Source organism: Somniosus microcephalus, chromosome 5 (genome assembly GCF_052327205.1).
Source record: "Somniosus microcephalus isolate GS21.2 chromosome 5, FLI_Smic_1.0, whole genome shotgun sequence".
NCBI lineage: Eukaryota > Metazoa > Chordata > Chondrichthyes > Squaliformes > Somniosidae > Somniosus > Somniosus microcephalus.
In genome coordinates this window covers 285213129-285228951 of record NC_140991.1, presented here as the reverse complement: position 1 = coordinate 285228951, position 15823 = coordinate 285213129, and the positions used below count along the sequence as shown (strand labels likewise).

Here is a 15823-nt window from a genome sequence, read left to right as displayed (position 1 = left end):
TATACTCACTGGAGTTAAGAAGAATGAGAGGGGATCTCATTGACACTTGGGACTAGACAGACTAGATGCAGGAAGGATGTTCCCGATGGCAGGGGAGTCCAGAACCAGGGGTCACAGTCTAAGGATAAGGGGTAAGCCATTTAGGACAGAGATGAGGAGGAATTTCTTCACCCAGAGAGTGGTGAGCCTGTGGAATTCTCTACCACAGAAGGCAGTGGAGGCCAATTCATTAAGTATATTCAAGAAAGAGTTGGATATATTTCTTAAGGCTAAAGGGATCAAGGGATATGGGGAGAAGGCAGGGACAGGGTAGTGAATTTGGATGATCAGCCACCATCTCATTGAATGGCGGAGCAGGCTCAAGGGGCCGAATGGCCTACTCCTGCTCCTATCTTCGATGTTTCTAAAACATCCTGTGGCATTATTTGGAGAATAACAGGGGAGTTCTCCCCTGCCCCCTCCGTTTTGGGTTTGTTTGCTCAGGAGAACCTGAATGAAATTAGGTTACCACCATTTGGGGACTCGCAAGAGGGACCAGATCTTGGGTTGTGAAAATTCAAGGTGAGGACTTTGCTGTGGAAGCTTCCCCTTTCCTCCTTTTGATTCACTTCAGGAACGATTAGGGTTTCCAACTCTAGTTGGACGTATTCCGGTAGGTATCATCAGATGACCTCCTGCTCCCGCCACTGGTAATTTGAAACAGCCATCCTCACGGCACCCTGTTTTCCTGCACGAATTGGAAAGTGAACAGACTCGTTGTTACACGATTGGATGACTCTTGACTGTTGGTCAAACTTTTTTTTACCCGTCTCCATTATTTTCATAACTAATAATTTCAAAGAAAATGGGGGAACATTTTTTTTAAATTATTGCCCCGGTGAGATTTCTCCCTGGAGTTTGGCCGCAGCAAAGACCAGGAGATTAATCCTTCATTCCTGGAGACTCCAGGACAAGCGTGGAGAGTTTGCAAACCTACGTTTACAGTGTGCAAGGACTCCAAAGGTCTATCCTTGTATACAAACTGGATTGACTGATTTAAAGCAAAATCCGACCTTCTCTTAGCAATTTGTTAGCAAGACACTGTCTCTTTCCTCCAGAACTCTTATCCAGCCCAATTCTGTGCAGTTTCACGATATGTAGAAAACTGTAGTACTGGAGCATTTCTGGCGTAATCAGGGGATTTTGTTTCTCCTTTTAAGTCCAAGCAGTCAAGAAATCTGAAACTGTTACAAGTTTTAACACCTCAGTGAACAATGATGGATTGACTTGTTATAGGTGTGTTCCCTTTGCTGGACTGTATTCATGCACAGACCACAACAGAAATTACATCTCCATCTGTCGAGCTGCTCATATTAACGCCTTAAACGTGTTGCTGCAGCCATCAGATTTTTTTAAACAGTCCTATTTTCTACAGGCTGCGTTTCTTGGTCTTCCATTTTGTAGCAAAGAGAGAAGCGCTTTCATTTCAACTCGCAACTCTTCAAACTGAGTAAAAATTCCAATCTTGACGGTTGTAGCGTTGCTGATGAGATCGAGAAATGCTTTTTGAACTGAGGAGAGACGAGTCGATCTACCGGATAAGACTGGTGGTGACGGAGTACTTCAGTTTGACTGGTGTCTGCCACCTCCCAGTGCAGCACCAGCAGCGATTGCGCAAACATTTTCCACTATATTTTTGGAAATTTCATCACTACATTTCCAGACGGGGTGAGGTGCTGTGGTGACCTTGCTGTAATTCAATTTGAACAACGTCCCTCGGGGCAAGTTCTGCAGTAATAAATTTTACTCAGTCCTGTGGATGAAAGATTGCAAAATAAAATTGAGGCTTACCTCCTTTATTTAAAAAAAAAAGGATCATCAAAGGTTACAGAAAGTAAATCCATACCTGCTTGAGTTCCGGACAAAAGGGTGGATGGAGAAAAGCGTGTATGTTGTGTCTGTCTGTCCATCATGTGAGAATCTCTCAATTGGTCACCTGCTAATTGTAATTGGAATACTTTGACCAGGTTTTGAATAAACAGGACGCACCACAACAATGTCCATTTTCCTTCAAATGCTCCACCCCAAAACCCATGCCCTCACCAGAATACAGTGGCTAAAAATGACTTCTTCACTTAAGACATCTTCTATCCATTGTGTGTTTTATGTGCATCCAGCATTTAAGCTTCATGTTCGTGCAAGCTTTCGGACGCCATCCAGTCATGGGACAAAAGTCTGGGCTAAAATAGTGAGGGGATGGGTTATTTTTATGTGGAGGAGAGAGTCGTTCTCCCTGCTAATGTTTTGCCGATTTAATGTAGCTGCTCCTTGACTACTAAGCAGCCTCAGAAGTGCTGCCAAAAGCCTTTGCATACTACACACCACGGAGACTGACCTTGTTGCTTTCGCTGAGATTTAATCCAGCTGCCGCAGCGATTAAAAGTGTTTGTAGGCTGCCCAGTGCCTTGACTTGTGTTGATGGTATGTTTTTATTTATATATATATATATTATGGTATGCATATATGATTGGAAACGCACCAAGATCGCCTCTGTGGGAATGACTTGACATGTTGGGTGAGCGGATTGTTTAGGTAATGTACTGAGAATAATGGTGCTGAACTTTGATCATTGAAGCAAATTTCTTTTTTTTCCATTCCCAAACCGTATACGCGCCAAAAAGCAAATCCTGGCTTTGATCACGCCTGACCAGGGAGGGGAGGGGGAGAGAGTGGAGAGGAAGGGAAAAGGAAGTCTGCCAATGGGGAAAGGCAGTTGCCCCTCTGAGGTAACTGGTGCAAAATCAGAGCCTTTGGTTCGGAGGAATTAACTGCTGGATACTAAGCTGAGCTACTTCCACATCTGGGTTTGTCTGCCAGACCTGCTTGGCTTTTTTTTTAAAGAAAGGGAAAGAGAGCTCCAGATCTAGAGGTTGTAATTAAACTGCTGGCTGGGGCCCTGGCTTGAAAGAGAGCAATCAGGTGCAGTATTTTGAGCAGCACAAAAAAAGAGGAAAGGAAAGGACTTGTGTTTATATATCACGACCTCAGGATGTCCCAAAGCACTTCACAGCCAATGATGTACTTTTGAGGTGGTGTCACTGTAGTGGGAAACGCGGCAGCCTATTTGCGCACAGCAAGGTCCCACAACCAGCATTGCGAGAAATGACCAGATAACCTGTTTTAGTGATCGTTGAGTGATAAATATTGGCCAGGACTCCCTGGATTACTCTCCTGGGGGTCTCCAAATAGTGCCGTCTGATCTTTTACGTCCACCTGAAAGTTTAACGTCTCATCCGAAAGACTGCACCTCCGACAGTGCAGCACTCCCCCAGTACTGCACTGGAGTGTCAGCCTGGATTGTGTGCTCAAGTGCCTAGAGTGGGACTTGAACCCACAGTCTTCTGACTCAGGCGAGAGTGCTACCCACTGATCCAAGGCTGACACCTGTGTGTGTGTTTTTCCCTCCTTTCCTTTCCTCCTCCCCCAAAATCTTCATTCAGTTTGTTGTAACTTCAGTTTCAGACTACTTATCTAGCAACAACAGAAAATGCTGGAAAAACTCAGCAGGTCAGGCAACATCCGTGGAGAGAAATTTGTGTTGACGTTTCGGGTCGACCCGAAACGTCAACACAAATTTCTCTCCACGGATGTTGCCTGACCTGCTGAGTTTTTCCAGCATTTTCTGTTGTTGTTTTGGATTTCCAACATCTGCAGTATTTTGCTATCGCACTTATCTAGCCACTTGCTTTAGTTTCCCCGTCCCTGCTGACTTTCCTCCCTTTACCCTCCTGTCGTTTAGTTTCCCAGCTCTTGCTCTGCCGCATGAACCAAGGTGTTTTGTGCAGCGAGTGTAGTTTAAGCAGGCTGCAAAAACTCATAGAATCATACAGCACAGAAGGAAGCCATTCGGCCCATCGTGCCTGTGCCGGCTCTTTGAAAGAGCGATCCAGTTAGTCCCACTCCCCTGATCTTTCCTCCTAGCTCTGCAATATCCAATTCCCTTTTGAAAGTTACTATTGAATCTGCTTCCACCACCCTTTCAGGCAGTGCATTTCAGATCACCATCACTCCCTGTGTAGAAAAAGAAATCTAATTTCCTCCCTGGTTCTTTTGCCAATTATCGTAAATCTGTGAGCAGTCGCAAGGGCCTGGCTTTTAGTCTAGGAGATGGACAGAGTACGTACGTACTATGACTCCTTCAGGTATACAAATACATAGCGAATACAACCAAAGATGGGCAGTGACTGTGTAATGTAACTAATTCATTTTATTACTTGTCAAAATGGATTCAGATCATCTTGAGTAGAACTTCTGTATATTGAATTTAAAATGCAACTTTGATCTTAAAATAATTTGATCAATAAACGAATTTTTTTTTAAATCATAAATGAATTTGTATCTTGGTTCTGGATAACTGGACCAGACTATAAACCGGTTTTAAGATTTTGAAGTATTAAATGGCTTGAAGTCTGTATGTGACCTTATTTGTTTTGCCTGAAGCTGTGTGCTATTAATTTACTTTCACTGTAGGAAGCATTAGTTGATCAAATGTTGTGTTTCCTATTTTAAGACGCTTGCATTCTGAATTACCAGAGCAGTTTTTTTTAATGTATGGTTTCATTAGAGAATCAATATTTTTTAACGTATTTTTTAATTGCGTGAATAAAGTAAGCGTTGCATAAATTAGATTTCTCCTTTCCTCGTCTAAACTTTCACCCACTGTGAACCAGAAATACTGCTGATGTTTATGTAATGGGTTGTTAATCAAGAACAGCTTGCAATTATATAGCGCCTTTAACATAGTAAAACATCCCGAGGCATTTCACAGGAGCATTATCGAACAGAATTTGACACTGAGCCACATAGAGATATTAGGACAGGTAAGCAAAAGCTTGGTCAAAGAGAGAGGTTTTAAGGAGTGTCTTAAAGGAGGAGAGAGCGAAGGAGCGATTTTTGGGAGGGAATTCCAGAGCTTGGGGTCTAAGCTGGTGAAAACACGGCCGCCAATGGTGGAGTGATGAAAATTGGGAGTGCGCAAAAGGCCAGAAGTGGAGGAGCGCAGAGATCTCAAAACATTGAGCTGGGTTTTGAGGGGTAGTTCCAGGGAGTAAGGCTGAGGCAACTGAGAGCTGTATCACCAATGATGAGTGGAATCACAAAAGATCAGAGTCATAGGACTGACTGATGAAGATACAAGGCTGGAGGAGGTAGCTTTAAGAGGGTAGGGCAAGACGGCAGAGGGATTTGAAGATGAGAAGGATTTGAAGTTCATTGTGCTGGGACACACTGAGCCAAAGTAGATCAGTGAGGAGAGGAATGATGGGTGAGTGGGACTTGGTAGGGAGAAGAGATGGGCAGCTTGGTGGCAAGGTAAGAGTTTGAGAAGGATGGAAGAGGTGACAAAGTGTGGATAATGGTTTCAGGATTGGTGAGGGCAAGGTACGGGTGGAGCCAGGTAATTGTAGTGGAGTTGGAAGATGAATGCTCTTGGTAATGGATAGGATGTGGAGTTTTGCACATCTGGATCAGGCTAAACGAGTGACCAGGGAGGGGAACAGAATTGGTTGCAAGGCGATGGCAGGGGCCAAAAATAATTCCTTCAGCCGCCTTGATATTTAGTTGGGGGGGGGAACCTGATCTTCGATGGGTAGTCTGAAGGCAGCACGGTCAAGGGAAGTAATGGAGGGTAGAGCCCTCCATTAATAATAATATTCGAGGTGTCAGCCGTGGCTTAGTTGTAGCTTTCTTGCCTCTGATTCAGAAGGTTGTGGGTTCAAGCCCCACTCCAGAGACTTGAGCACAAAATCCAGGCAGACACTTCAGTGCAGTACTGAGGGAGTGCTGCACTGTCTGAGCCGCCGGCTTTCGGATGAGACGTTCAACCAAGGCTCCATCTGCCCTCTCAGGTGGACTTAAATGATCCTGTGGCACTATTTCAAAGAAGAGATAGGAAGTTCTCCCGGGGCCAAGGATAGATCCACGGGGGATTTTGGAGGTGACCGAGTGCGGGCAGGAAGGGAGCATCTTGCTGGAGATGCTCTAGCTACATTTGGATGGGTAGGAGTGGAACCAAACCAGGGCAGTCCTGCAGAGCTGGGCAGCAGGGAAGATGCTGATTCTATATTAGTTTTCTTTACCCAATAACTATACCAGTAGTGCAATATTTACCCAATAACGATACCAGTAGTGCAATATTTTAACATTTGTGGTTAAAAAATGTAAAGTTTATTTTTGTTTTTGTTTATGTTCACTCAACTGGAAACATTTATATTATTTTTGCTGGGAAAATAGAATATCAGCAAATTGCACATCACATCAGGTTAGGAAGAAATTGGAAAAACCTTCAGTTATACTTCCACACGGACACTGTCGCACCATTCTGAAAATTTCAGCTTGAATTCTGAGTTTCCTTAGATTTTTTTTTTAAAACATTTCATCTGGAAACGTGTATGGAGAATGTGCCAGTTTGTTGGAAGTGAAACAGAGAGGGTGTTAATAGGGCTCGCTGGTCACCACCTTTATAAAAAGTCCAAGCTCTTGTTCTTTTTGTTAAGGTACTGTTATCGGATGAACTTCAAATCCTTCTCATCTTCAAATCCCTCCGCCGTCTTGTCCTACCCATCCCGAGACTTTTATCCAAAAAGGTTGTGTTGTTTAGGAATCTCTCCGCGCTTGCTACAATGTCCTTGCCGATCTGTTGACTGAAGTGAGTAGCTCATGAAGGTCGCCTTTCTGACAGGAAGTGTTAAACAAAGCTCTAGTGTTTCTGGCTCCTTGGGAATGAAAAGGGGAGGTTTGCCGCCGATGGGAGTTTTTTTGCGGATCTTGGGCTGATGTCACCTGGTCTGGGTTTTTTTTTTCCGCCTCCGAGTGCTGACAGCTCCTCTGTAACCCGACTCTACTTGAAAGGCTGGAAATGGTAGAGTTGAAAGGTGATCGGCAGCAACTCCACAGAAGTAGGGGAACAGTCAGCTGGCTCTCTTCTGATTTTGGTTGTGTGTGTGTTAAATAAATCGGAGAGGTCATTTTCAAAACCATCAAAGCTTCATTACGCGGAAGCTCTCCTGAATGTAACCTAAGCCCCGTTTTTGGAGGTTTGATTTTTGTGTGAGATTATAATCTCCAAATTTGAATGGTGCATGCTGGACTCTGGTCACTGATGTCAAGCAATGCTGAGGAGAGGTGAGTTTTCTACCAAGACCAACTTTAAAACGACATAATCTAAAACTCCACACCTGTGCCTTTTTGCCCACTGTCTGTTCCACTCCTCTTGAGGGAGAGGGATATCTCGAACATGCTGGTCTCACTATGTTGAGCTGCAGATTAGTAGGAGGTGCAGAAACATCGGCGGTAGTAGTGCGTTAGCCAATCGGCAGCCCGTTTTACATCACGCCCGTAACATTTCCGTTGACTTCAATGGAAATAAAATTCTGGTGAGATGTAAAACTGACTGCTGATTCACTATCGCCTGTCAGCTTGGCTCGATCAGTAGCACTCTCTCCTCTGAATCTTAAGGTCGTGGGTTCAAGTCCCACACCCACTCGAGTACATAACCCAGGCTGGCACTGCAGTGCAGTACTGAGGGAGTGCTGCACTGTTGGAGATGCCGTCTTTTGGATGAGCTGTTAAATCGAGGCCCTGTCTGCCCTCTCTGGTAGATGTACAAGATCCCATGGCACTATTTTGAAGAGGAGCAGGGGAGTTTGTCCCGGCCAACAATTATCGCTCAATCCAATGCTGTTTAATTTTTGCTAGTCATTCATCTCCTTGCTGTTGTCTACGTTTGTTTATAGAACAGTGACTACTATAGAAAAGTGCTTAATTGGCTGTAAATTACTGTGGGATGTCTTGACGTGAAAGATGTTCTATAAATGTTGTGATCTGGAATGCACTGCCGGAGAGTGGTGGAAGCAGATTCAATAGTAACTTTCAAAGTGAATTGGATAAATACTTGAAGGGGGAAAAATAGCAGGGCTATGGGGAAAGAGCAGGGGAGTGGGACTAATTGGATCGCTCTTTCAAAGAGCTGGCAGAGGCACGATGGGCCGAATGGCGGCCTCCTGTGCCGTATGATTCTATGATAAATGTAAGTTTGTACATCATTGGTATTCATTTCTTTACAGCCAAGAGAAAACCCGGCCAGATTCTGTGGCGAACCACCTCGGAACTGGCTTTTCCCTCCTGTGCAAGGCCCATGAACTGGAGAGCGGTCCTCAGTGTTATTGCACTGTCCTCTTGAATAAACTATGGCATTTTACAATTCACCAAATAATGGGAGGAGAAACATTTATCCAGCGTTATTCTCCAATCCGCCCTACAATATTCCTAGGAATTCCATTATCCAATTACCAGCATGTGTTCGGTCCTAAACTTATCAAGTGCCAAATTCCAATCTTTTAAAATTAATCGCGACCCATTTTAATTAATTGAGGGTGCCAATTTCTAACTTGAGTCCAATTATAGCAGCAAGAAAACACTAAATTGGAGCTGGCCTTTTCTCTGAACTTTTGGGGTTAAACCGTTCGAGTTGTTTTGATAATCTTGTTCTTTATCTCACACCAGTGTTGGTAACACGATGGGTGTTCGCTGACAAAGATGCGGGGCAGGTTTGGCTATTAGTTTACAACGAAACTTTTTTAGGTAAATGATTGCAGCCGGCCCAAGCTCTCCCTCTCTTTGCAAGTTAACTTGTGTTTACCGAGAGAGAGAGAAGGAAGCTGGATTTCGTGTGTGTGTTTTTAAATCCTGGTACATCTCCTGCTAGAATTGCTGATTAATGACAGCTGCTTGCCAGAAGATTTGGAGACCCTCTGCCTGGGAGACTTAAAGGTTTTCAGGCATGTCGCAGATGATTCACGGTGGTGCTAAAGGAAGAGAAAGGTGCCTGAGAGAAGTGGAGCCTGCTTCGCAAGGGCAGGGGGAGAAAACTTTGGATATTTGCTGAGGTTCAGTTGAAACAAGCCACTGCCGCTTGTCAGAAACTGCGAGTCCCATTAAAGGTCAGAAAGGGAGATTACGGGGTATCTCCGATTTCACTGGGTAGTTTTAGCTCTGCAGGCAAGAATAATCGATTGAATGAGTTACAGGTGCAAATTCCAGAGCAAGAAGACCCAATTTGTGAGCTATAGCGGACTTGGGAGCTACTTCAAATATGAAAGTGGGGTTTGAGGAGGTGCACTTGTTTATTCCATTCTTGTCAATTATTTACCGATGCATTTAAGGGAAAGCTAGATAATACATGAGGGAGCAAGGAATAGATGGATATGCTGATAGGGTGAGATGAAGTAGGGTGGGAGGAGGCTCGTGTGGAGTACAAACACCAGCATAGACCTGTTGGGCCGAATGGCCTGTTTCTGTGCTGTAAATTCTATGTAATTTGCTGATGGGAATTTTTTCAACAATCTTGCAGAAATCCCATCTCTTTTCATCACCAGAGAATGTTTCTCCTCTGTCTTCCTGCTGTATATTCTGGATACAATCCCATCGCCATTTCTGACACGGTCCTTATTTTTGTGTGTGTTAAACCTCTTGATATATAGTTTCAGAGCGCAAGCTCATCTAATTGGTGTTAGCTCACCTATAATGCAATGCAATGCAATGGACGGAGAATGATGGTGTTACTACAACAACAGTTTTTTTTATATAGCACCTTTTTAAATGTAGTAAAACACCCCAAGGCACTTCAGGCAAAAATAATTGACACTGAGCCAAAGAAGGAGACATTAGGACAGGTGACCAAAGACTTGGTCCAAGTGAGAGGTCTTAAAGGAGGAAAGGGAGGTAGAGAGATGGAGATGTTTAGGGAGGGAATTCCAGAAGTTCGAGCCAAGGCAGCTGAAGGCACGGCTGCCAGCGGTAGGGCCAAGGAAGTTGGGGAATGCACAACAGGCCAAGATTGGAGTGGAGGAGCAGACAGACTTGGGGGTTCAGATACACAAATACATAAGTAGGGAGACATAGTGATAAAGCTGTATTTTTAAAAAAGGATTCTAGGTTTTGTAAATAGGATCATAGAGTACAAAAGCAAAATGGTAATTGTTTAAACCTGTACAAACCATTGGTCAGGCCACACTTGGAATACGGTGCCCAGGTTTGATTACCTTCCTTTCAGAAGCATGTCCTGGCTGTGGAGAAGGCACAACTGAGATTTATTAGGATGAGAGGCTTTAGTTATGGGGAGACACTGAAGAAATTGGGGCTCCTTTCATTAGAACAAAGAAGGTTATGGGTGTAAAAAGTCAGGGAGCCAGGTGGTGAAGAATAGAGCACTAGAGCCTAGTCTTTAGTTGCTTACAAGCTTTATTCACAGAGAAACCCATTACATACATAAGAGTTTTGCCTCACAGCGCCAGGGACCTGGGTTCGAATCCGGCCTCGGGTGACTGTCTGTGTGGAGTTTGCACATTCTCCCCGTGTTTGCGTGGGTTTCCTCCGGGTGCTCCGGTTTCCTCCCACAGTCCAAAGATGTGCGGGTTAGGTTGATTGACTATGATAAATTGACCCTTAGTGTTAGGGGGATTAAATACGTGGGGTTACGGGGATCGGGTGGGATATGTGTCGGTGCAGGCTCGATGGGCCGAAATGGCCTCTATCTGCATTGTGGGATTTCTGTGATCTGTGATATTGTGCACCACTTGGAGGTTTTCAAATGGTAAAATAGGGAAAACAAATTCCACTGGTCAGTGAGTTGGTAACTAGAGGGACTAAATTAAAGATCATCAAAAGAATGAAGGGAGAGGTTAGGAGAATTCTCTTGCGTGGAGAGTTGTTAGGCCATGGACTGCCTGACCAGGAACAGTGGGAGAATTGGAACAGTTTTTAAAAAGGAAATGGATAAACATTTGAAAAAGGAAAAATAATTTTAAAAGATGTGGGGAATAGGGCAGGGGACTGGGACAAAGGGGATAGCTCCTGAGACAGACAAGTGTGATGGGCCGAATGGCTCCCATCTGCGCTGTACAATTCTACGTGAACTGCTCATGTACTGTCAGTAAAAATTACCCACCTGTCCTTGTAAACTATTCCTTTTTATAAAATAAAAATAGAGGTTAAGTGAATCCTTTCAACCAACTACTCTTCACTAGAGGGATTTGGATTTTTGGCTAGCAGAGTGGTTAATGGGACCTGTTGCTGCTCCTTTTATCTGTGGTCCTCTGTGCAGGGAAGTGCTTATCCTTTCGTGTTAATGACTCATCGACTGAGATTCCTTCCTATTCACCCACATCTGTTCCTTGTCTGTAATATATTTCTCTCTCTCTCTCTGCAGGAGTTATTGAATGGAGAATTGAAAGCAGGACAATTCCTTGATGATCAGTGCCCCCTAGAGGGTGAGTGAAGAATGCAACACGGTCGGTTCTTGTGGAGTTAAAATGGGATTCTGCAAATGCTGGAAATCAGAATTTTTTTTTAAAAAAGCACACAACAATAAATGCTTAGCCGGTCAGTCAGTATCTAGATAGCCGATTGTTTTGGGTGGGTTTGACATCAGAACCCGGGTGTTCTGATGAAGGGTCTCGCTCAAAACCATAAGCCATTTTTCTCTCACCTGCTGAGCATTTTTTTTCAACAACAACACATTGCATTTATATAGCGTCTTTAATGTAGTAAAACATCCCAAAGTGCTTCACAGGAGTGTTATTTTCTTAATTGCAGTGAGATCTGGTATCGCCTTGAAGCTGATTGGAAAACTATTAGGGCACAGCCCCTCAACCAGCGGCACAATGGACCAAACCCATTTCAATCCCTCACCTTTGCACTGATGTGTTGTCTGAGGGGTGAGGAGATGGAAGGGTTGTAAGGCTGGAGGAGGTTACAGATATAGGGGAAGGAGAGTTATTCAAACAACAACAACTTGCATTTATATGGAGCCTATTAATGTAGTAAAAATGTCCCAAGGCACTTCACAGGAGTGTTATAAAACAAAATTTGACACCGAGCCACATAAGGAGAAATTAGGGCAGAGGTGGTTTTTAAGGAGCGTCTTAAAGGAGAAAAGAAAGGTGGAGAGGTTTAGGCAGGAATTCCAGAGCTTAGGGCCTAGGCAATTGAAGGCACGGCCGCCAATGGTGGAGTGATGGAAATCGGGGATGTGCTAGAGGCCAGAATTGGAGGAGCGCAGAGAGCTCGGAGGGTTATAGGGCTGGAGGAGGTTACAGAGATAGGGAGGGGCGAGGCCATGGAGGGATTTGAACACAAGGATGAGAATTTTCAAATTGAGGCATTGCCGGATGGGACCCAATGCAGGTCAGCGAGTACAGACATGATGGGTGAACGGGACTTGCTGCGAGTTAGGATACGGGCACCAGAGTTTTGGATGAACTCAAGTTTAGAGGGTGGAAGATGGGAGGCCGTCCAGGAGTGTTGGAATAGTCGAGTCTGGAGGTAATAAAGGCGCGGATGATGGTTTCAGCAGATGAGCTGAGGCAGGGTCAGAGACGGGCGACGTTACGGAGGTGGAATTAATTGGTTCTGGTGATGGAAAGGATATGGGGTCAGAAGCTCAGCTCAGGGTCAAATAGGACGCCAAGGTTGCGAAAAGTCTGCTTCAACTTCAGACAGCGGCCAGGGAGAGGGATGGAATTGGCGGCTAGGGAATGGAGTTGGTGAAGTGGAATCTGACGTTTAAAAAAGCACAAGAAGCATGGCTGAAAACTGGTCCAAGTGGCAATGAGAAATGTAACCATTTGGTTTTGTACACCTCATGGCGGTCTGATCCCCTCACTGTATCCGATGTCCACCTGTAGAGCTGCTGGCTTGTGATATAGCCGACTGCATTTACTATTCGCCGTGGAGCCTTCAGTGAACAAGTCATGATAGCTGCTGTTACCTTAAAACCTACTGTTGCAGTGTTTTGTCTACTGGTGCCAGTTTTGCAGATGTGCTGCTACCTTTACATTTATGAGGCCACATTAAGTGGGGTTACATGAAAATAAACAGAATGCACCGTCGACCTCCTCCCCCACCCTCTTTGTCACCCAATCTTCTGGGAGAGGCGAAAAAAAAAAACCTTCGGCCAACTAGGAGAAAAAAACCTTGCGAAATCCCTCCCCAAAGGCAACCCGGCAAGCTCCATGAGACTGCAGTAACTGCTAACACAAGTTACTGCTGGCCTCACCTACCTTCTATGAATGGAGACACCTTCCACTCCCAGGAGCCCTGGGAGAAATGGTGTCAAGTTAGGAACAGTGGAGGCCCAAGGGTCCATGTACACAGAGCACTTAAAACGTATTGGTCAGGTACAGAAAATAATCAAAAAGGCTAATGGAATGTTAGCCTTTATAACTAGGGGGCTCGAATATACTGGGGAGGAAGTTTTCACTACAGCTATACAAAGCCCTGGTTAGACTACATCTGGAGTACTGTGTACAGTTCTGGGCACCGCACGTTAGAAAGGATATATTGGCTTGGAAGGAGTGCAGCACAGATTCACCAGAATAGTACCAGGGCTCCAAGGGTTAGATTATGAGGAGAGATTACATAAACTAGGCTTGTATTCCCTGGAATATAGAAGGTTAAGTGGTGATTTGACTGAGGATTTTAGGAATTTGAAAGGAATTAATGAGGTAGATAGAGAGAAACTTTCTCTGCTGGTGGGGGAGTCTAGGACAAGGGGACATAACCAATGTTCCCTCTAATTTTCTTTTCCCTGTGCAGGCCCTTTAAATTTGGCGTGGTATCTCTTCCAGCGGCAGCGCTGGTGAGCGGCCTGTGCGGGACCTTGCGACTGGTGCCTGGCCAAGCTCTTTAAGGGGAACATTGGACATAAGCTTAAAATCAGAGCCAGGAGAGAAGTTAGGAAACACTTCTTCACACAAAGTGTGGAACTCTCCTACAAAAAGCAGTAGATGCTCGCTCAATTATTAATTTTAAACCGGAGATCAATAGATTTGCCAGTAGATGGCAGAACAATTCGAGAGGCTGAATGGCCTACACTTGTTCCTATGGACCTGTCCTGCTCCCTGGTGAGTGCCTGTAGGGAACAGCATCTTCTGACAATCTTGTCCAGAGGTCATTGTGCGTGAAGAAGTATCCTGGTATCTACCCAAACTGTTTCCTTAGCTCAATGCATCGTAGAGTTAATTGGATTTAATTCAATTATCGACTAGACTGAACTGAAATGGAATTTACGATATAGAATCATAGAAGCCATTTGTCACATCGTGCCTGTGCTGGCTCTTTGAAAGAGTTGTCCAATTAGTCCCACTCTCCCCTGCTCTTTCCCCATAGCCCTGCAATTTTCTCCCCCTGAAGTATTTATCCAATTCCTTTTTCAAAGTTACTATTGAATCTACTTCCATCATCCTTTTCGGGCAGTGCATTTCAGATCGTAACTCGCTGCGCAAAAAAAGTTCTCCTCCTCCTCCCCTCTGGTTCTTTTGTCAATAATCTTAAATCTGTATCTTCTGGTTACTGAACCTTCTGTCATTGGAAACAATTTCCCCTTATTTACACTATCAAAAACCCTTCATGATTTTCAATATCTCTATTAAATCTCCCTTTAACCTTCTCCACTCTAGGGAGAACAAGCTCCGCTTCTCCCGTCTCTCCACATAACTGCAGTCCCTCATCCCTGATACCATTCTGGTAAATCTCCTCTGCACCCTCTCCAAAGACTTGACATCCTTCCTAAAATGTGGTGCCCAGAACTGGCCACAATACTCCAGATGAGGCCTAATTATGATTGCATAATTAACCCTGCGTGCTGGTTTGACTGTGTGTCATTTTGTATCCAACTTTGTATTACAGTCCCCCATTTACTTTATATGTTGTTGTAACTCAGTCTGTTTAACCAGAAAATATATATTTATTAATATCAAAATAAATTGGCAGCCATAAACTTGAGCCTTTTTAAAAAGTTGAGTGTAAAACATTGGTACTTTTGTGTCTATAATCCTACAGGAGATAGGACTTCCCATCAAGAGTGATGGGAAGAGTGAAAGATCAATGGCATCTTAACCAGTTGGCAGGAAGTGCTATAATTGAGTGTATTAAATGGTCATCGAATGAAATATATTGCCCCTGTTTATTGTTGGGCACTTAATCATCATATAACTGGGTTTTCTTGGGCTTTCTTCTCTCCTTCCCTTTCACTTGCTCAATAGTGCTTTTATTTTTTGTTGACCCACAGAGCATTTCAGCTGAATGATTTTTGTTCCGTTCATTCACATGTATAGCGAATCACGGTGATGGAACAGCCAACAACACCTTGGGGATTTACTACATTTCCTTCACTGGTGTGTGAAGAATTAAGCATTCTAAAGGCTGGCTCTAATTAAATAAGTTAGGGGCGGCTTTAGGCTTTGAAAGGGACAATTATGTGGGTTAAAATATGTCACATCCCAGTGACGCACGCATGTCTACAATCTCTCAATCAGTCACGGCTGAATAAATTCGCTATTGGTAATAAGTGGTTGTTTACCGAAAACTTTATCAATTTGTGTCTTCGGACGAAAGCCCAAGGGGGTCAGTACCAGCTTTCAGCTCCCTCAACCCACTATTTCCAAGTGATGGTGTGGGCGGAGTCAGGGTAGGATTTTGGAGGTTGATTCTGAAAACTGAAATGTGTAGGCATTATAAAGTATTGATCCATCAATGTTTTAGGCACGGCTGAATGACCTTTTGTACTGGCCATTTACCCTGGCAACTGGACACTGGACATTGTTCTATGTAATTAAACCTTTTCATGGGCCAGTTATGTTTACTGGACGGCTTTGTGCTTGCTTTCTCTCCTCTTGCTTTCTTTCTCTCTCTCTTATTCGCTCCCATTTCTCACTTTCTTTTTTTTTTAACTCTTTCTTTCTCTTTCATTTTTTATTTCTTTCTCTCTTTTCTTTGAATTTTGCTG

General features: G+C 44.1%; 1 protein-coding gene across 2 annotated transcripts in view; it reads left to right on the top strand.

The window, feature by feature from the left end:
- nkd2b (NKD inhibitor of WNT signaling pathway 2b) overlaps positions 1-15823 on the top strand; it is a 134527-nt gene that overhangs the window by 86983 nt on the left and 31721 nt on the right. For both annotated transcript variants that reach the window (XM_085989075.1, XM_085989074.1), the window contains exon 4: positions 11246-11306. In XM_085989075.1, coding sequence (XP_085845201.1) covers positions 11246-11306 — 61 coding nt within the window. The remainder of the gene's footprint in view (positions 1-11245; positions 11307-15823) is intronic.